Genomic DNA, 21,260 nt, shown 5'->3' with positions numbered 1-21,260 from the left:
GCCATGGAAACTCTGCCCCTTCCCACATATCCTGCCCTACATCTCTCTCCAATCTCTATGTTCATCTGTATCCTTTATCATATCCTTTTATCATAAACCAGTCATCTAGTAAGTAAAATGTTTCTCTGAGTTCTGTGAGCTACTCTAGGAAATTAATTGAACCCAGTGGGGGCATTGGAACCTCCAATCTATAGCTGGCCAGTCGGAAGCACAGGTGGTAACCTGGGTTTCGACTGGCATCTGAAGTTGCGGAAGGGGGCAGGCTTGTGGGACTGAGCCCCCAACCTCTGGGATCTGATGTTCTCTCCAGGTAGAAAGTATCAGAACTGAGTTGAATTCTATGATGCCCAGCTGGTGTTGGAGAATTCCTTGCTGGAGGTATGGGAAAAACCACACACACACATTGGAATTGGGCACAGAACCCTTTTACCTGCCCATGAGTCACAGTAGAATGAGAAGGTTTGCATTTTACATAGACCAAGATTGTAAAAAATTAGTTATATGCAGTTATGACACTGGCCCACACTGGCCCCCCTTTGAAGGGCAGAAGATGCATCTCCTACTGGTGCAGTATGGAGATGAACAAGAGAATGCCAGGTCACCTAAGACAGGTTAACAGCAAAGAGACTGCTGTGAATCGCAGCGGGGTGAGGCATCCTTGGAAGAGAAGGAAGATGGACCAAGGGCAAGAACCAGGATGGTTACTAAAATAGAAATGCCAAACACACATTAAATTAGCTTTCTACTTTAAACACTCAAATACATAGAGATATGGAAGAATAAAAGTGCATATGAAATCATCACTGTCAAACATTTATTGAATAGTAAGTACAGTGGTTATTTTTATGTGTTTAGACCTTAAATTGCTAGTCTCTCTCTTAGACGAAAAAAATCAAATGAGCAAAAGTTTACTCATCACACTGCAGGGCCACCCCCTCCTCCAGTTCAAAGGAAGCGTCCTCCTTCTTCCTGGGCAGGCTAATCCCTCTACCTGTGCTCCTGTGAATTAATTTACTCATTCAACCAACACCTGTCAGCGTCTATGTACCAGGCACCCCACTTAGTCTTAGGGCTAGAAAGTGGTATGAGAAATGGTCCCTCATCTCAGGCTAGTAGGAAAACGTAGCAATCACAGGACACAAATGCTATGAAAGAGAAGTGCATGGGGTCAGCACCAAATGCCCCAGCTTGGGTTTCTGCTGGCTCCCTTGACAAAGACATCTTTCTCTACCCCAATTAAAGAGTTGAGTATCTCTACTTTCAAATTTAAAACAAACAAACAAAACCCCTCTCCTTCCATCTTTTTGCTAGGAACTTTTCATTTGGGAAGCCAAGAAGAGCTGTTATCTCTCAGCTGTGATGATTCATTTACACACATTTTCTACCCAAAGCCTCTGTCCACAACTTGAATGGCACAGACGCGAAATTCTGCGCCGAGCTCAGAAAATGACCAATTGCATCCACGGACTAGTTACCGCCTGGGCCAGCTGCCTTCACGGGCCAACTGCTCTCTTGATGTCCCGAAATATCTCTAACTTCTGGATTCTCAGGTAAGAGCCAACAGCATTCAGCAGCCAATCCCATCAGTAGCCCTGCTCTCCCATCTGACTTTCCAGCTACTCTTGAAACAGCACACGGAACAGTCCCAATTTAGGCAGCTAAATATATGGCACATCATACACACCAAGCTACAGATGGAAAGCCACATATGCGAGGCTGCCGCAGCTCACACTGTCTTTCACAAACCGACTGACTGCAAGACGTATTTTTGGAAAAGAAGGGAAAGGGGAGAGACAGGCTTAAAAAAAAGAAACCATTGACAGTAAGGTCTTTTTCCAAGAGGAGGAAGAAGAGGTGTTTTGTTCTCCTTCTTGATATTTGAAACTCCTGTTCCTCTCACAGGAGTCCTGGGAGGGCTTTGAAGAAAGTGAGAATTTGAAAAAGAATAGATACTGTACATGTATATGTATAATTGAATCACTTTGTCACACATGTGAAACTAACACAACATTTTTAATCAACTACACTCCAATATAAAATAAAAGGTTTTTTTTTAAAAAAAAACAGCTATGTATACAGAATAACAACAACAACAAAAATAAAGTCTATTTTGTCTGATACGGAAAAAAAAATAAAGTTAGATAACAGAATAAGACGTCATGGGGACAGGGACTCGGACGGAGAGCCCCAGAGCCGCGGGGATGTCGGGAACACAGGCTCCGCCAAACTGCTGTCCAGGGGCCACAGGACCCAGGGCCACCGTCCTGCAGAGCTGGTGACGAGGGTGAACATATGGCTCCCTGCCGAATCCTTCCCTCCAGCCTGAACACCTGCGATCCATCATAATGAGGATGGACACGGAACTCAGGGCACGAAGAAGCTGTGCTCAAGCCTCTTCCAAGAGGCTGGCCATTGCCTTTCTAAGAACGACCCTCACTTCTGTGGGCTGGCTGTCTTCTCCAGGATTGGTATTTAGGGTAACGATTGGTCAAGACTGAGAAGCGACCTACAATGTGTTTTTCTCTTCTTGAGTCTACAGAAGCAGGACAGAAATGCACTACCACCACCACCTTGGATTCTCTGTTTCAACTACCAGATTTTGTCACTTTGAGGAGATCAAACACTACTTTCTTTTTTAATCATGTCAACATCGTTCAAGCACTGCTATATCCTTTTGCAAAATATAAGAGCAACAGATTGTCAAAGTAGAATATCTGGAAATAAAGCATCACCTATAATTCCACCACTTGCGAATAAATCCATAAATGCTTTGATATAGCATTTTCATCCTCTTAATCTTTTTTCTTTACATAGTTACGTGTAAACTTTATCATTACTTTCACAGGTAAAATTACAGTTTTGCTCATGACATAGACTTTGTCCCATTTTACTTAATAGTTACTGAATAAATGATTTTTAGTTGCTGTACAACATCCTACTTTAAAGATACATGATTTTACCAGTCTCCTACCGTCAGGCATCTGAGTTGTTTCTATTTTTTCACTATTATAACCATCTCTATGGCGTACATTCTTGATATAATATTCACCAAGAATAAGTTTTCAGAAATGAAAATACTGGGAAAAGGTATGCACATTTTAGAGGCTCTTGATACAAACTGCCTTACAGAATGGTTGTACCCACTGATATTCACATTACTAGGTATAAATGTTCATTTCACCTCACTGTCACCAATGCCATGTATTGCCATTTTTTAAATTATGGCAATTTAATATTCAATTTTTGTTTTCATTTTTAACTGTTTTTCACTTTTTAATGTGTATTTCAGGCACCCGTGTCTCTTCTTCTGTGATCTGTACATATCTTTAGTGCATTTATCTTTCATAATATTTGTCTGGACTTAAGTTTAAGCAAGAACTTATATCAGGTTCATTGTACCTTTAGCCAAATAAAGCAGGGTCTGTTTAGATTTCACCCTTAGCATTTGATGTGTGCCACTCTGTTATCCAATAATCTGCAAAGGACATGACTGATTCTGAATAAATCTGGTACATAACTGAAGGGTACTAAGACATACTTTTATATCCACACACTTGACGTGCGGCCACACAGTCTGCTATTTTTCATGAATCCCAGTGCAATTTAGTTTGTGGCTAGAGGTTACTGAGATTAATGATTTCATTAAACATGTAGAGAAGGCCAAAGTATACTCCGTACTATTAATAAACTCTACTTATTGACCATCAACATATTCATAATTTGAGGTTCAGCCATGAACTTGAAAATAATAACATGTTTAAACTACAGCCTTTTAGGAACATTGGTAACTAGTGAGAATCCCTAAGAAAATGTCCAGAAATTTAGAGGATTTTAGGAACATAATATTATCTACATGAGAACTGTGAAGGCTCCTTTCAGAGAAGCACACAGCCCTCACCCTGAGATCAGCCAACATACCCCTGGGCTCTGCCTGACACGCAGTAGACATTCAGTAAGTGTTTGTTGAATAAATAACTGTCCCAGGGTGCCGAGCTCACTGCTCCTGACCTGACTCAGATCGCATCTCCTGCCTGTTCCCTGTGTCCAGCTGAACCCCAGGCCTTTATCCCTGTTGAGCCCCTTGAACTCTGTACCTCCTGCCCTGCTTGGGCCTCCTTGCCAACTGGTGCCAAACCTTGCCTGCATCGGGCCTGACACCCCAGTTGGACCAGGTTTTGCCCTAAAGGCTTTTGTCCCCTTCAACACCAGCTGGGGGCCCAGCTGTGGTTTGGTCTCACCGCGGGTCCACCCTGCAGCCCAGCTCCCAGGCCTCTGCTGATGGCCACTGACCAGCGATGGCACACACACTTTTGGTTCTTATGCTTGAATGTTTGGCCTCAGACTAATGACAGCGTGTTTGGACGATGATTCCCAAACTGGAAATTCGTTTTTAAGGCAGTCAGTTGACTATGGTCAGAAACACGTAAACAGAGATTTTTCGTATTTCTGTCTGTTGAATTAACCTTACAGTAAAATTAAGATGTGGGTCTTCCTTTTTTCAGCCTCTGTTCTACTTCCCCTCCCAGTGTCTGCCCATAATAGTGTCTCATATAAGAAGGACATGATTTAGCACTTACATACGGGGGAAAGAGGTTTGACATCAATAAATACCACTGCTGCCTTAAATTCCCTTTTGAAAAAGCCATGATGTAAGTAAATATGCTCCTGGTAGCTTGTTCATTACACACTCCGGAGAAATGCCTATGGAAGAGCCCAGGATTCTATGGTTGGACCCAAGGAGTTACCACCTTCCAACATACTCAGCTCCACAACCCCCCCCACCCCCACCCCCCGCCCTGCCTTCCCGTCCCACGGCTGCAGCCTCGGTGCAGGAGCCTTCACCACCTCAACTGTTTATAATGCCTTGTCATTAGTCTCCCAGCCTTCACGCTCTTTTAAGGACAGAGATTATGTCATATTTATTTTTATTTATTTATAAGTAGCTTTATTGAGATATAATTCACATACCAAACAATTCACCACTTCAACCACACAAGTCACTGTTTTTACTATAGCCACAGAGCTGTGTGACCACTACCTCAATCTAATTTTAGAGCATTTCATCTCCCTGAAAGGAAACTGTTCACTGTTAGTGGTCACTGTTCATCCCCACCTACCCACCCACCCACCTACCTGGAGTCCTAGGCCACCACAAATCTACTTCCTGTCTCTACCCATTAGGTGGTTCTGGACATTTCATGTAAGCGAATTATACAATATGTGGTCTTTTGTATTTGAATTCTTTCACTCAGCATCATGTTTTCAAGGGACATCTGTGCTGTAGCGTGTATCAGTATTTTATTTCTTTCTACGGCAAATACTTTTGTATGGATAAGTCACATTTTGTTTATTAGTCCATCCACAGGTGGACATCTGGGTTGTCTCCACCATCTGGCTATCCTGAACACGTTTTTGTGTGAATGTACGCTCTCCTCTCTCTTGGGTTCATACTTAGGAGTAAAACTGCTGGGTCATGCAGTAACTCTACATTTCCCATGTTGAGGAACTGCCAAATTATTTCCCAAACCTGCCTTGACTCCCAGCCCACTCCAATATCCCCTCTACCCTGCTATCATAGTGACCCAGCTGGAAAGCCAATCTAACCACTATTAAAAATGGTCAACAGGCCTATGGCCTGCAGGATAAACTAGAAACTCTAAAATGCATATAAACCCTTGATGATGTTGGTCCTAATCCTTCAGGGTCGTCATCTGGCCACACCTCCTCCCACCCAGACCAACATCCTCCTACTTGATACTCCAGCATCCTCTGACTGCCTGCAGGTCCTCGACTGCCCCAAGCTTTCACACGCCTCCGGTTCTGCCCATGTCACTCCCCCTGCCTGGAGCACTCCCCCGCCCCAGAGCACATGCTCTTGACCTGAGACAACTCGAATCGTCTTTCAAAAGTCTTTTCCGTGATGCCCTTTCTGACCCCGCCACCTACAGCCAATCTCTCCCCCCTGTACCACTTGTTTAAGGTGTGACTCTGCCGTCATCGCCTGTGAGGGGCAGGAACCTGGTGTGTGACTGTGTCCACCCCTAGCACGGACGATGCCGGCACAGAGGGCACGGCCAATGGATGAACAGACTGAACACTCAAGTCTTTCAAAACCTCAAAGCATAACTCTCCCGTTACCCATCTACTCCTACATTTAAGAAGCTATGACGCTTCAGGTCACGCCTAACACAATCACTTCCTCTTGGAACTTCATTTCCTCTCGGCTCTGTCCTCTACCTTCAGCATCCTCCCTACAAGAACCTGCACGTGATGAAACCTCACAAAATCGTGTTTTCCAGACCAACTGATAAACCAATGGAACCTCCAAGGATAGAAAAGTCTATTCCTTCCCTTCATCTACGTCCACAGCAAAGACAGGGGGCTGAGGGCAGAAGGAGAGCCAGGCAGGACGCAGGCCAGCGTTTCCAAGATGGAGCCACGCCCCTTGGTGTTTTCTCTTCCCCCACCTTAGCTCCTATGAGTCCTACAATGAGAATAAAGTCATCGGGGCAAAGGCTCAGCAGCCCTTCCAACCCATCTCCCTGCGGATGCCGACTTCTGATCAGCAGCCTCGGTGGAAACAGATGGAGAGAGAGGAGAGACGGTTCAGAGACCCTGGTGACCACTTACAACTCTAAGCAAAATATAAAAGATAACCTCATCACTGTCACCCATATGCTCCCTTTCCCTGGGTGAGTCGGATGGGGTCTGGCTTGTAGTGCAGGAAGTGCTGGCTGCTGCTGACAGAAACATTTACAGTGCAAAGGAAATGGGGGGGGATCCCCTATCGACAAGTGGGCTGCGTTCAAGAGTGCACGTGTAAATCGCTCCGAAGGCACAGGAACGCTAGGATCTGTGGTGGTGACGTCCTTGGGCCAGCCACAGGGCCCTGATCCACCACGCGCCTGCGGAGACACACCCAGTGCTGTGAACCAGCCCGAGTCCACGGCCGTGAGGTCCAGTCCCAGTTACGGCTCCACAAGTCAGCACGACAGACATCGGATGGGACAGGGGACCATCCCTCCCTCCCCCACAAGACCGGGGACAAGGGGCACTGGCTGCAGGGAAGGAAGGAAGGAGCCAGGTGACAGCCAGGGACAGAGCCCCAGAGGAAGCAGCAGGACAGGACACAGAGGGGAGAGCACAGCCTCCCAGCGCTTCCAAGTCTTGGCTTTATTTCCTAAACAACGGTCTGTGTAGAGTGACAAAGAGGTGGGGCGGCAGGTGCCAGCTTCAGCCACCAAAGTGTCCCCAGGCCTGCGGGGACGTGTGGGAGAGGGTGGAATGCAGGAAGAAGGCAAATGTTTGATGTGGGAACAGGACAGCACCTTTCCCCCATTTCCCCTTAACTCCCCCCACCCAGCTAACACAGGACCCGCATCAACACCAGCAGGAGGGTGACGGGGATCCCAGGCAGACCAAGGTGAAAGGCAGAAAGGGATGGAAAACAGTAACCCCAAGTTCTGACAACGCAGAAGGCAGGGATGGCTCCACACGCCAGTTTGGGGAAGTGTGCTTGGAAATGATCGATTGTCACAATACTGTTACTTTTTATGATCGTGTGACATTTGATAGAAGAAATCCAAGTGGCCAACACTGAAACATTAAAACTCAAAGAATAGACATATGGTACCAGATAGGCTTAAGCAACCTGCCATTTCTCTGATTCATGGCCGCAGAGGAGAGACCACAGCATTCAAGGTTTCCGCTCAGAGGACCCAGGTGTGGGATGTCCCAAACTTCCAGCTCATGAGCAAAATCAATGCAATTCAGTGCTTTTAAACTGTTGGCTTGAGCATGATGGGTGAAACCATCAACAGATTGTGAGAAGAGGTTACTGATTCATAGAGAAATGGAAGTAGATGAAGTAATCAATAGATCTTAAATTATTATTTTAAAAAGTGGTTTCACACTTCTGCTTCCACTCCAGGGTATGATGAGTTTAAGACACATTGCTCACAATGAAAAAGAGCCAGACTCCCTTCAAATGCAGGACTTTTCTGAACTTCGGGGAGAGCTGAGGCCACAGAACAAACGGCTGGTCCCAAATCTGAGGAGAGACAGGAGCCTGCAGGGAGCGGAGAGCGGGGAGCGCTGGCCCAGAGGGGCGGAGGACATGGGGCCGAAGAAAGAAGGCCGAGCACAGGCTGGCGGCACAGGGACGCCCTGGGGCTCCAGAGAATGGAGAGGTCTGTACCCCCGCGGCTCTTCCTCCAGAAGCCTCCTCGGGTACTCACAGAAAATCAGAGCCTTAGAAGTGTCCACGAGGTGCAGGCCCGGGGGTGGGGGTCAGCAGCCATGTCAGGGGGCCCTTTCCTCCTGTCCCCTTCTCTGGAACCAAAACCTATTGTTGGGGAATGTGCAACAAACATTCTCACCCTCAGGAAGTGGTGAAAGCTCCCTGCAGCTGGGGAGGGAGGAATAAAACGCCTTATTCCTGGGGTGGGACAGGAGACACCCCAAGAACCAAAGACCTGGTAGGACTGAGATTTAATCAGAACATCAGAGACAGCTCCACTCCCCACTGCCCTGCACTAAGCTAACAAGCTTGAATAGCAAGTGACAGCAGAAATGCTGGAAGGGGACAGGACAGGAGCACAAGGAGACCTTCCCCGAGGGGTCACAGGGCTGGACGGACAGCCCTCAGGCAGAACTGCCTCCACCCTAACACAAGGTATGACCGAGGAATTTGGAGCCTGGGAGGCACTGAGGGTAACCATAGCAACCACAAACCTCAAGCCCCGCCCACTCCTGCACCCCTGCATGCATACACACAGCACAGGAAAGGGAAAAGTGTGCCATTTCCAGGCGTAAACACTATTTATCTCAGTCTCTACTAGCTACACCAGATTCAACAAAAGTTATGAGGTTTGGAAAAGACAAGGAAAAAATCCAAGACACAAAGCAATCATCAGAACCGGACTCAGAGATGACACAGATGCTGGAGTCATCTGACAGGGAATTTAAAATAACTATGATTAATATGTTAAAGGTGGAAAAAGTGGACAACACGTGCGATCAGATGGGCAACTTCAGCAGAGGTGGAAATGATCAGAAATAAATGGAAATGCTAGAAATTAAAAGCGCAGTAATAGGCATAAAGAACGCCTTGATGCGTAGTCTCTCTGCTGAGGAAGAATCAGTTAACTTGAGGTGGGTCAATGGAAGTTACCAAACACAAAGAGGAAAAAAAGTGAAAACAAAAAAGAAACAGAACATCCACTAGCTGTGAGACATTCACACAGGTGGAGTCCAGAATGAGACAAAAGGCACGGGGCAAAGAAGGACTGGCTGAAATACTGGCTCAGAATCGCCCCAAATGAATGACAGACACCAAACCACGCAGCTAAGCAGTCCCGAGAACACCAGGCAGGAGAAACACAAAAACGAAGCAAAGCTGAGGCACAACCGAGGAGACAGTGCCGTACCAGCGCTGCTCCCCAGGGCTGCTGCCTGCACACGTGCAGAATGCTGACCGCAGGGAAGCTGGGGAGAGGCAGGCGGGAACCCTGCGCTGTTCCCTGCAACTCTTCTGTAATTCCAAAATGACTGCAAAACACAGCATTTTTTAAAAGTGGTTTTGGTGTTAGGTACTCTGTTGAGAATGTACTAGTAACACCCAGGGCAGAAAATGAAGATAACTTTCTAAAGACGTCCTCTCCACTCATCCCCAACCTCTGACATTTATGTCCTTGAGTTTAGAGTTTAATTCTGATTTGTGATGGGTCCCAGGAACCCAAGTACTCTTTACGGTATTGTTTTGATGGAAAATATCCTCCCACAAACAGCTAATTTACAATGGAAATTGAAGAGCCGCGGTGAAAACTGGGTACCTTGGGTTTTCTGTAAACTTTCTTCCACAAGGTTCGAGCCATCTCTCTTATACACACGGACCGGCAGGGTGTACTCAGAGACAGGAGCTGAATGGGCCGCGGGTCTGGTGCCCCAGGCCCACGCTGCTCACCCGGCACGGGGAGCGGGAGGCCGAGCCCCCCAGGGCCAGTGGGGTCGGGGGAGTCAGACTCTGGCCAGGCGAGGCTCCCGAATGGGAAACACCACTGTGAGGGCTGTGCAGCCACTGAACAGGGAAAGCACTGTGCACCCATCACTGCTGCTGGATGTGGTGAGGAAGACGAGCTGAGTCTGATAAACCAAGAGTGACAGAGGGAAAAGGGTCCGCGAGCTCATCGCACGGCCTCGGGAAGATGACAGGGAACTTCTGGCTGGAAGAACCTGAAGACTGCAGAGGGGAAAGGCTTACAGGGGGCAGGGCCTTGGGTGCAGAGGATGGCGCATGGGGAGGAGGAGGGTCAGGGCAGGCAGGAGAGCTGGGCACTGGGCGAGGGGGGGAAGGGCAGGAGAAGCAGCGGGAACAGAGCTGGCAGGCAAGCTGGGATCAGAAGGTGGGCGGGGGCCCACAGGACTGCCCGCACCGTGGGCTTTCATCCAATCCAGAACTCACATAAAGTGCGTATGTTGAAGAAAACAGGACCGTAAACCCCGTCTCTTCCCTTAAGCACGGGACACGCCTGCCACCCGGCTCCCTGACAGCTCCCAACTGGCTCTTCTGCACTCCATCTTCTCTCCTGACTCGTCAGCTCCCACCCCTCTTCCACACTGCTGTAGGAGTCTCAGAAGAAACGCACCCCGATCAGTTCAAGTAAAGCGTTTCATGCTGAAGGCGCCCAGCCCCGCATGACCTCCTCCCCTTAATTGAATGATGCGGCCCCTCCCGTGCCGCTGTCTGCCCGTCTCCCCCAGGAGCTCGTGAATTTCCTTCTCTTCCTTTAAAAACTTCTTCCCAAGAACATTTACACAGCTCACCCGGGTGGGGCCTCTCCCAACCGTCTGCACCCCTTGGACGTGCTTTTAGGTTTCCCCCATACCACCCGGGACCAGAGAAGCGTGTGGACAGATCAGAGACCTTCGGAGGTCCGAGGTGGCATGGCCAGGAGCTACGATCTGAAGGTCTGGCATCTGGGCCCATCACTTGCCACCTGAGTGGCCTGGAGGCTGTTACTTAACCTCCGAGTTCCAGACTCACACTGACAAAACGGAGGTAAAATGAATCCAGGGTGCTGGTGGAAGAGGGGATGAGATGAACCAGTGCTGGTGAGATGTCAGGACAGGGCCTGGTGCGAAGACACAAGACCAGCTACGATAAACCACGGGGTCCCCATCTCCGACCACGGGACCTCCAAGATGCCACGGCTGCTTGAGCACCTGAGAACCACAGCAAGTGTGAGGAGGCGGGCGTGGGCTGAGCGGGACTCAGGAGCTGAGCTCACTACCCACCGCCCCCCAAATGAGGGACCGTCTGACTACAGATCCAGGCGACTCTGTGAGCTAAAGCCCTTGGCCCAGGCCTCAGGGTCCTCGTGTCCAACATCCCCAGTGACTCTTGGGTCACGCCTGCTGGCTGGGCTGAGCTCCCCCTAACCCCACCCGGTCCTATTCCCTGGTCAGTCGGCTTTCTGGCCCCCGCCCTCTGCTGCCATCTGTTCCCCTCTCGCTCGCCCCTCCCCATAACCCCGTCTCCCCTTCGAGGCTGGCTCAGGTCCCACCTGCTCTGAGGTCTTTCCCGAGCCCCAGGGGCCTTCAGGCACCGATTCTCACACTCTCGGACCAACGGCCACTTTCCGCCACTGAACCTCAGTCACTGAGAGCTTTCTCTCCCCATGTGGGGAACCGGGTCCTTCAGGCCAGAGACCTGGCTTCATCCTCCTTCCCCCGCCCCTCAGGCCACTGGGGACGTTCTGCCCGCAGAGCAGGTGTCCCGTCCACGCACGTCGATTAAGCCTGGGCACCGGGCCTCATCCACGACCCCGCATAGGACAAACTCGGGGTCTGGCTAAAAAACTATGGCTCCTTTCCGCAAACACCAGCTCCTCCCCAACGTGGCTGACAGACTGGGCCCACTGGGCTGCACCCCTTGCCTGCCGACTCCCCGCCGCACCTCCCACGGAGCCCGAGGCCCGGGTCCAGGGCTCCGCCCATCACGCCTCTGCTCAGCACTCCCGCTAACGCAGCCACGTTCCTCCATCCTGGACGTTCCCACAGCATCCCCAGCTCCCTCTTACAGCACATCCCTAGTAGGAAACGCGAGGCAGGAAGAACAGTGACACCTCAATTTTTTTTTTTTTTTTTTTTTTTTGCGGTACCCGGGCCTCTCACCGTTGTGGCCCCATCCCCTTGCGGAACACAGGCTCCGGACGCGCAGGCTCAGCGGCCATGGCTCACGGGCCCAGCCGCTCCGCGGCATGTGGGATCCTCCCGGACCGGGGCACGAACCCGTGTCCCCTGCATCGGCAGGCGGACCCTCAACCACTGCGCCACCAGGGAAGCCCGACACCTCAATTTAAGAAAAATCCCCTGGGAACGAAAGTGCTTCAAATGAGTCCAATAAAAAATTCTAACAACAAGGTTATCGTAAAACAAAGTTAAGACTTGCCGGTTTCCGCAGTCTTGCTAGAAAGTACTCCACACGCACAGGATGGGTGTCAAACCAAGGTCGCGCCTGTCCCGGTCTGCCGCGGGTCCACAGAGCTGGCCTCAGCGATGGTGTCAGGCTGCACAGTGTCCTAGTTCCGTCTCCCCGCCTCACCCTCCCTCCTGGCCTCTCTATTCGGCGGTAGGACTGGCTGCCCAGTTTGCAGGGACCAGAGCAAAATGGAAAGGTAGGGCCCCTTGTTCACAACTTACTGAGAATTTCAAAATATTCTGAGACAGCAGAGCACCTACCCTGGCAGGAGGCTCATCCACTCCCCAGAAGGGGGGCTAGGGTCCCGCCCCCGCAGAAGGGCAAGGCCGCTACCCTCCTTCTCGCCATCCCCCCAGGAAGAATCCCTCTATAGTGTAGCCTCAAAACATTTATTGCCATTTAAGCCTCTTATCTCTGATTTCAGAATAAAAAGCATTTCTCCCTCTTTAGGAACGTAAAGCATCAGCAAACACACGAGGAGACCTCAGGGAGGAAGCAGACAGACGCAACGGGCTGCGGTGACAGAGGAAACTAACACCACGCAGGCCCGGTGGGAACTGGACAGTAAACACGCATGGTCCTTCCGTGCACGTGACGAGAGGGTGGGTGGGAAGGGCTGTCCTGGGTTCTACGGCCTTCGCCTCCCTGGACATGCTGGCTGAGAACTGGGGCCCCGCTCAGGACCTGAAGCCCTATGTCCTGCCCACAGCAACCTCCCTGCACCACCTGCTCTCTTCCCTCCACACCCCGTCCACTGCGCAGAATACTTGTTCTCCCTTATTTCTGCACCAAGATCCCCAGGCGCCCCCAAATGCCTGGCAATGCACCTGAACGCCTGCCTTACCTTTCCTCCCCAAGTCACAAAGGAGCATCTCCCTGAAATGCACGCCGAGCATCATGGTCCCGAGCACCCGGGTCTCCAAGCATCTGGCCCTGGGACTGGACTCAGCTTGTCTAGAAAAGCTTAGCAACATGGTCACAGGGCATCCTTCAAGGTTATGCAGAGGCACCAACAATGGACATAAAAATCTCCGGGCCCTCACTCGGTGCCTCAGCCACCCAGGAAGCACGCGGTCTTGGCTGTGGAGCACAGGAGGTGGGAGCTTACTGGGCAGGCGGTGGTCACTAAGGTTTTAGAGCTATTCCCGTATCCCCTTGTTTTAAAACGCGTCTCAGGGTGCCTTCAAAACCTTCAGCTTCTTGTGGCTGGTGGCTTGACTCCATCTCACCGTAAAATCAAGTCTTTTGGCGTCTGAGACACTCTTGCCACCACTAACCCTGCGAAAGCTGGAGGAGGGCAGCTGCCCAGGCCGGTACGGAACCTCCCCATGGAGACAGCAGACACAGCACCTCACACAGGACTCACGGTGTTGGGTGTTTGCGTTGTAAAAGGGGAATAATTCAGGAGGCTAAACTTTTATGAAATGATGTCGAATGTAGGCCCCGGAGCTCTATTTAAATGTGCCATCAAAGCCCAAAATTGTGCCACTCAGACTTAAACAGGAGTCTGTGTATCCCACACAGGAATCATGAACCACAAACACAAAGAGAGGTTTTCTGTTCACTTGAGGAGATAAACAGTTAGGTTTCCGAAAGCACAGGATCTGATCATGCTTTTCTACTTTATCTTCTTTTCCCAGACGGTTGTACAAAAAATTCATGTTATTATGTGAGAATCCAATGCAAGAATCAGTGCCAGTGAAACATCTGGTGAAGGGAAGCTGGGGCAAATGTTGTTCCCTCTATGTTTCAGAGATAGATAATAATTCAATCAACATGGATAATAAATTAGATGGTCATCAATAGGCATTCGCCCTCCGCAGGCTTCACAGAACTGTAGGAAGTGGCCATGGTCAGAGCAGACCTTACAGATCATCTGTATGAATCCCTTCTTCCACAGAGCAGAATCCCAAGGGGTGGGGCATATCCTGTCACCCAGCAGAGGGGGGGCAGGGTACCCCTCAGGGACAGTTCCTCGGCAAAGCCAAGAAGAAAGCCAAAGCGGTGATTTGTATTTTGCAGAAGGCTGGGCCGGGGGGGCCTTGGGGGACATGAAAGTCAACTTCTCCCCAGCCACCAGGAGGTGAGGGGTCTGGGCCAGAGTCACAGAGCCTCTGCTGTGTCATCACGCCTCCTGCCCCCCGGTTGGCTTTAAGTCTACTCAACTGTTATCATCCAGAAGCATTCCACAGGGTTTTATTATTATTCGTTTAAACACAAAGAACCCCCATCCTTATCACACTAGTTCAGGGTTCAGTGAATCCGTGGCCCTCGTGTAGAGCTCTCTGAGGGTGTGGAACCCAGGTTTGCCCATGGACTTCCACTCAACTGCCCCAACGTTTAGACTACTGACACCCAAACACAAAATGGTCTCTCCAAGGTTATGTTTAAAAATCCAAATACGTTATGTTAAAGATACACTTCATCCTTACAGGGTCCCATTGCTTGTTCTCACGTGTTATAAAACACAGATTTCAAATCAGACCCTTTCCGCTCCCTTCGTTCTCCTCAACTAGGTGTAGGTCAAAGAATTGTGAGCCAGGACTGCAAAGGTCTTCAAATGTAATTCAGTCCAACCACCTCTCTGATGCTAGAGTCATGAATTATCACCTTCCGGCCATCCAGCTGATGACAGAATCCTTGCAGTGACGGGAATCCCACTTTGCTCCGAAACATCACTGTTTGACAGTTATTTCTTTTGCTGAATTTAACTCTGCCTTCCTGCAGCTCCCTGACTAGTGAAGCCTTTCATGATGTCCCAATTCCTGGGAATATAAAAGATCCCCTCCACCATCTTTTGTGATAAGAATGAAAAAGTGAGATCAACTGTGTATGACAGTCAAATATATAGAAACATATTTAAAGTGTTTGCATGTATTTACTCATCATATGAAAATAGCTGACAAGACTTTCCCCAAACTTGGAAGGTGTGTGTATGGACTGATCTGCCTTCACACACAGGCTGTGTTAAGCCCCACGGGGCAGCATGACAAGAGGGTTTCGGACAGAAAGTCAGACGTACCACAGAGCACCTCAGCTCAGGAACAAGAGGCCCGAGTCACCGAGAACCACAGGCCTTGCACTTTAGATCCTGTACACAGAAAAGCAGACGGGGATTTCAAACATGAATGCAGATTAAAAATCACTGATTTGTAATCAAGTTCTCTTGAAAGTGCTTTGTGCGAGGGCAGTCTGGCAGCGTACTCCACAACCAGGGTTTCCTTTTCAAGGATGTTTAATGATTTTCCCTGGGGGTCAGCTAGGCAAGTAATAGTTGTGGAAATGTTTCATAAACTCTAAAGCACTATAAAATGGGATGCTACACCCTCATGATACTTTAAACGCTTACTGAGTGCTTACCTTGTGTTTATACTTGCTAGATCCCCAGTGCAGTAGGCACTTTTAATACCTCATATAAATGAGTAAAATCCTGACATCGGTGAACGAAAAACTGTCACTTGCCATCTGCCTCTACAAGGATATGAAGTCACTAGCCACGGCAGCCGCTGACCTTCAATTCACCCTGAAAGGAGTTCAGGGTGGAGATCAGGAACGAGGCCCTCTGCTCTGGGAAAAACTGGAAGAACAGGCCTTCAGATAGAGATTTTCAGGAGATTTTATGAGCCCAATTTCTTGCATCTTCTCATATCTAGAAAAGCACTAAAATCATGAATTGGTGACATGTGCTCCTCACGAATGGCAGCCACCTTCTGCCGGAATGTGTGCTTCACTGCACGGACCCCCTTCACCAAAGTCACACATATGCTGACCCCCACCCCATCTCTTCGGATCAGTTCCTCAGAGCTGTCTGAGATGCTGTCCCGGGCTATCGTCCTCATTTTGTCCCCAAATAAAATTTAACTCACTACTCTCACATTGTGCTTTTTTTTTTTTTTCAGTCGACAAACCAAAAGCTTGATCTTGCAAAAGATTTCTTTACCTAGCTCTAGGTATATGAAAAATGATAATATACCAAAATTGCATTAATTTACAGTTCACATGTAAAGGGGAAAAAACCATAAGACAGGAAAGCGTCCAGAGAGAACAGGCATAAATAGCAGAGGGAGGGTTTCTGGTATGACTAAAGAGGGTTTGTCTTGCCTACAGGTTGATGAGATGGTGGTTATAGAACCCAAGTAGGGAGCGGGATAAGGTGGACAAGCCATGTGTCTGGGAAGTATCTCCTTTCCGGAAACAGGAGGAAGAGCTGGATGCCCTCGAAGGCAGTTCCTCTTCCAAATTATTAGTTAATTTTTGAATCAGCAACAATGGAAAAATTGGTAAGAAGACTCTTCCAAGAAACTCCAAGATGAGGCTGCTTTCTTCTAAAATTGACACAAACACAATTAATACTAGGTTGTTCTGTGCCCATGAAGAAAGGTGAGGCATTCACCCTCCTAGTTTCCATGTGCTCTGACCACCTCTACAATATGACCTAGCGGTTAAGGACGTGGACGCTGGAATCAGACTTCTGGGTTCAAATCCCAGCTCCGTCACTTGCTAACAGAGCCCCCTTAGGTGATTTACTTAATTAATCTGAGCCTCCATTCCCTAACCCCGCAAAAGGGGTCACTGCAAGTGTAAAGCTCCCAGAACAGAGCTGGACGGACCTAAGTGCTACACGTACATGTTCGCGACCACTGTCCTGTCCGGGGCCTGATGACAGGGCCCGGTCTCTAGACGTGCCTGGGAGAAGGCATAAAACGAAAACTGCCTATCACACTCTATTTGGGTTTCAATGTTTCATGTTTATATTTTGTTTTCTTTCTTTTTTATTGAGAGAAAGAAGTTCCACCTTTTTCTGCCAAGAAACAATGAACCTGTCCACTCAGTGACTGCAGTTTCCACGAGGAAGTGAATGGGAGCAGATATTTCTGAAAAATACAAAAAGCCAAGCCTTGCCTTCAGTCGCTCATACAGAGCTGCCTACGCGCCATCCCCAAAGCCACCGCCAGCCTCTGCAGCCGGGCTCTGCCTGGGCCCAGACCCGGGTGCCCCTCCGACCACCTTCCACCCCTTTCGCAAGCGGGCCAACCTTCGATGAAGTCCGAGGCCGTGTAAGGACGCTGGTCGGGGCTGCTTTCGGCCGGGCTGTTCAGGGCCTCCACGGCCAGCTGGATGACCTCCACCAGCTCATCCCGCTTGTCCTTGCGCACGGGCTTCTCCTCGGGGTGGCGGGTCAGGCCCGTCTCCAGCTGGTACACTTTGTGCAGGGTGAAGCTGTCAAAGGGCACAGCGGCATACTCGGTGGCCTGCTTGACGCCGGTGTGCACCTCCGCCCTGTCCACCTGGGAGCGCAGGAAGGCCAGCAGGTCGGCCTGGGCCCTCCCAGGGGGGCCGGCGGGGTCTCCCGCCTGACGCTGCGCGGTCCTGAGCTGCTCGCTCCTCTCCCGCAGCTCCTCCTGGAGCTGTGTGATCTGCCTCTGGAGGCTGCTGATGTAGTCGCGGTGACGTTCTTCCCACTCCTGCATCGCCGCCTGGTACCCGTCCTTCCCCGTGGGGCCATTGGCCCGGGGCAGCCCCAGCTGCTCGTCGTCGCCCCTTGGCGTGCAGGCTAGCATGTAGAGGACAGAGACGACGCAGCAGAGGAGCACAAGCAAGACCACAACCCGGGAGACCCAGGCAAGCAGCCCCCGGCGCACCATCCTCGCTCAGGGATCAGCCACGCGTCCAGCAGCCGCAGCGTTCATCCCAGACCACCCGGCCCGTGAGGGGTGTCCCTGGACTAGACCACAGGGAGCACACATCCGGGGGTCCCCGAGCTGCTCTCATCCATTTCGGTCTACACTGCGTCTTGTTCCTGGGAGTCCACCACCAAGGGCAGCAGGTTCCTGACTTCTAAAGGATGAACTTCTAGGCAGAGGCAACGAGTCAGGGGAACCGTCCAAGTTGTCACGCTCATTCCCATCATAGCCTTCCAGAGGGAACCTGGGGAGACCAATGACAATAACACTTAGGACAATAACCCCCTTGTGTTCACCACGGCAATCAATATTCAATGGAGTTTACGGAAAATGCTTACAACAGGTGATTAAATATTGTTCAGTGTTTCTAAATCAGAATGCAAATGTGCATCTGCAGAGTAGCGCACACAAAGAACAAAGGATGCGGAAAAAGGATTGGAAGAAAACATGGCAAAATGTGGATTCTCTCTGGGTGGAAGGATTAATGGTGATTTTTCTGCTTCTCTGTAATTTTCTCTATCTTGCAAATTGTCCACAATGGCACATATTATTTTCATGGTTAAAAGGAGAAAGCAAAACTTGAATGACAATGAAATTGCAGAACAGGGCCTTCCCAGCACCCCTGGATGCAGACAGTGAGCATCCCGGGCTCCTGAGGCCACCCAACCAGGGTAGGCCTGCAAGGTGGCTCAGGGTGGTCCTCATACTTTCTGATGAGGAAGTGAAGAAGCACCTGGAGGCCCAAATATGCAAATGCTAAGTGTGGATGATAACATTCAGAATGCATCCGGACAGTGCTTCCAGGACAGGGGATGATGAGTTTACCACAGAAAGGGATGGAGCCGGGAGAAGTAGACCAGAAAGACTGCTTTGTCAGGACTCAAACCCAGGATGCCTCTGCTCAACCTCTGGGAGCAATTTCGTGTCCTGGCGGCTCATCAGAAACACCCAGCCAGACCACAGGGCCTTTCATCCAACTCCACCGCCCCCCCAAACAAATGAGGAGCCACCTGGCTCTCACCCGCTGTCCCCTTCCCCCGGGAAGCCCCACCCTCCTCCACCCGGCACTCCTTCCTCAGTGCCCTCCCCTCCTTAATCCCCTTTCCTCAGCTCCCCTGCCCATCTGAGCTGAAAAAAAGAATGATAAATGGATCAAATAAGATTTCTTGTTGTAGGGAGATTTTAATAAAATTTTCCTAGATGCATCTTTTTATATCACTTCTCTGAAACAACCTCCCTGAGGGTACTGTGTCCTGGCCATTTTATAAAAATTCAACATTAAAAAAATCCCCATGAAAACTAAATTACCTTTTTTTTTAAGGTTTTTTGTTTGTTTGGGGGTTTTTTTTGGCTGTGCCTTGCAGCTTGTGGGATCTTAGTTCGCCGACCAGGGGTTGAACCCAGGCCTCGGAAGTGACAGCACAGAGTCCTTACCACTGGACCACCAGGGAATTCCCTAAATTACTTTTTACAGTCTTCACCCGACCTAGAAATCCAGATTCTCACCTCATTTACTGGTGGGCTGTCCCCTTTACTGACTGGAAGGACTCCAGTCAATTAGCAACTTCAGGACCCCTGGGAGTAGGGAGAGATGATCCTTCTGGCATCCTCTCTACACTGAAAATACCGTAAACAGTAAGGCTCACTGATGGTCTGAGTAGTCACCTGCCATGTCCTATGGCCACACTCTCGAGTTCCTCTCCTATTTCCCTGGTGATGTGCCTCTTACATATATCACTATGCTATCAAAATAGTTTATTTCCCAATTTTCCTTTAAAATTCAACACATAACATTCTCTCCAATATTTCCCTTGGCCTGAGGATTTTCTCTCTCCTATAATTTAGCACAATACATGGTTATCAGTGCTGAGTTTAAAGTGTATGTTTAGCCGTGGGAGCCTTTTCTGTCTGATGAAAATCTCAGGCTTTGTATAATTACTATAATTTTGTGATTTAAAACATCTCAGCTTTGGTATTCAGGCACCTTGCTGTTTTTAAGGAAATCGCTCCGATGAACTCATTATATCCAAGTATTAAATTACCAGTGAAGACATGTTATCACGTTATGCGGCTACTTTAAAGACTTTTACTTTAAATGGACTGTCATTAAAGACAAAATAAGCAAATCAAATAACAAAAATGGAAGGTTTAACACCATTTGTTGTACTGTGGAAACAAAGTATGCAATCTTTCTAACATATTTTTAACGGAATAATGGTTATGTTTGCATAATAAATTGAAATCACATTGGTTAACCAAAGCAATGTATTAAAGCAATGGCTAAAGAAGTTTAAAACTGTACAACAATTATTAGTTCTGTTCCATAAGTCTCTTGAAAGTCTAGTCTGGCTTTTGAAATTCACTAGTATAAATTTCAAAGTTATTTGGTATTCCATTCTTCTGGATGTAAAAGGAGAAAACAACAGATCTAGGAAGAAATGACTTTTTAAAAGCAATAAAAGCCGTAAAAATTACTGCCAAAGAAGCAGTGATGGATTTCTCCTTAAATGTCAAGAGCAGATAATGTATGTCAGAAACAAAATTCTAGATCTTTTAACACACAGTGTTTTTTGGATGTTTCTAGCAATCTAACCTGTGATGATAATAGTAACACCTGGCCACACATCTGTCTGCTAGAGTCAGGAGGCTCATCCTTCGCACTCTTGCTTCTGTGGAGACATCGGGTTTTCCACCTGCAGCAAAGATCTGACCTTCCCAGCTCTACCACATACAGGAAAGAATGGCCTCAATGAGATGTAACCCTGACCAAACGTACAGCCAAACCGCAAAGGTACAACCTCTCCCGCTCTCTGCAGAGATGCTGGGAGAATTAAAGAGTTAACTTTTATAATGTGTTTACAGCTGCAGATGGAGAACACCATGTAATTACCAAGCACTATTACAAGTTAGAGACGACAGTGAAAATACAGCTGTACCATCCCAGCAGCATTGTGCTACTATTTTAAAAACTTAGAAAAGGCACCCAGATTTCAGAGGAGCTCCATCTTTGGGGTGGCTGGAGCGCGAGATACAGCCCTGTCAGTGACCAACGTTAGGAAGTGTGGGTGAAGGGAGGTGTGTGCTCCTATTTTTTA

General features: G+C 48.9%; 1 protein-coding gene across 1 annotated transcript in view; it reads right to left on the bottom strand.

Moving 5' to 3' along the window:
* CSGALNACT1 (chondroitin sulfate N-acetylgalactosaminyltransferase 1) overlaps nt 1-18,397 on the bottom strand; it is an 85,076-nt gene extending 66,679 nt beyond the window's left edge. The window contains exon 1 of the mRNA XM_022571380.3: nt 17,517-18,397. Within this exon, the coding sequence (XP_022427088.1) occupies nt 17,517-18,126 (610 nt within the window). The 5' untranslated portion in view covers nt 18,127-18,397. The remainder of the gene's footprint in view (nt 1-17,516) is intronic.
* Nucleotides 18,398-21,260: the final 2,863 nt, after the last annotated feature.

Source organism: Delphinapterus leucas, chromosome 21, assembly GCF_059928025.1.
Source record: "Delphinapterus leucas isolate spDelLeu-1000000601 "Yukka" chromosome 21, BTC_Dleu_Yukka2, whole genome shotgun sequence".
Classification (NCBI taxonomy): Eukaryota; Metazoa; Chordata; class Mammalia; order Artiodactyla; family Monodontidae; genus Delphinapterus; species Delphinapterus leucas.
This window is presented reverse-complemented; position numbering and strand designations above follow the sequence as displayed.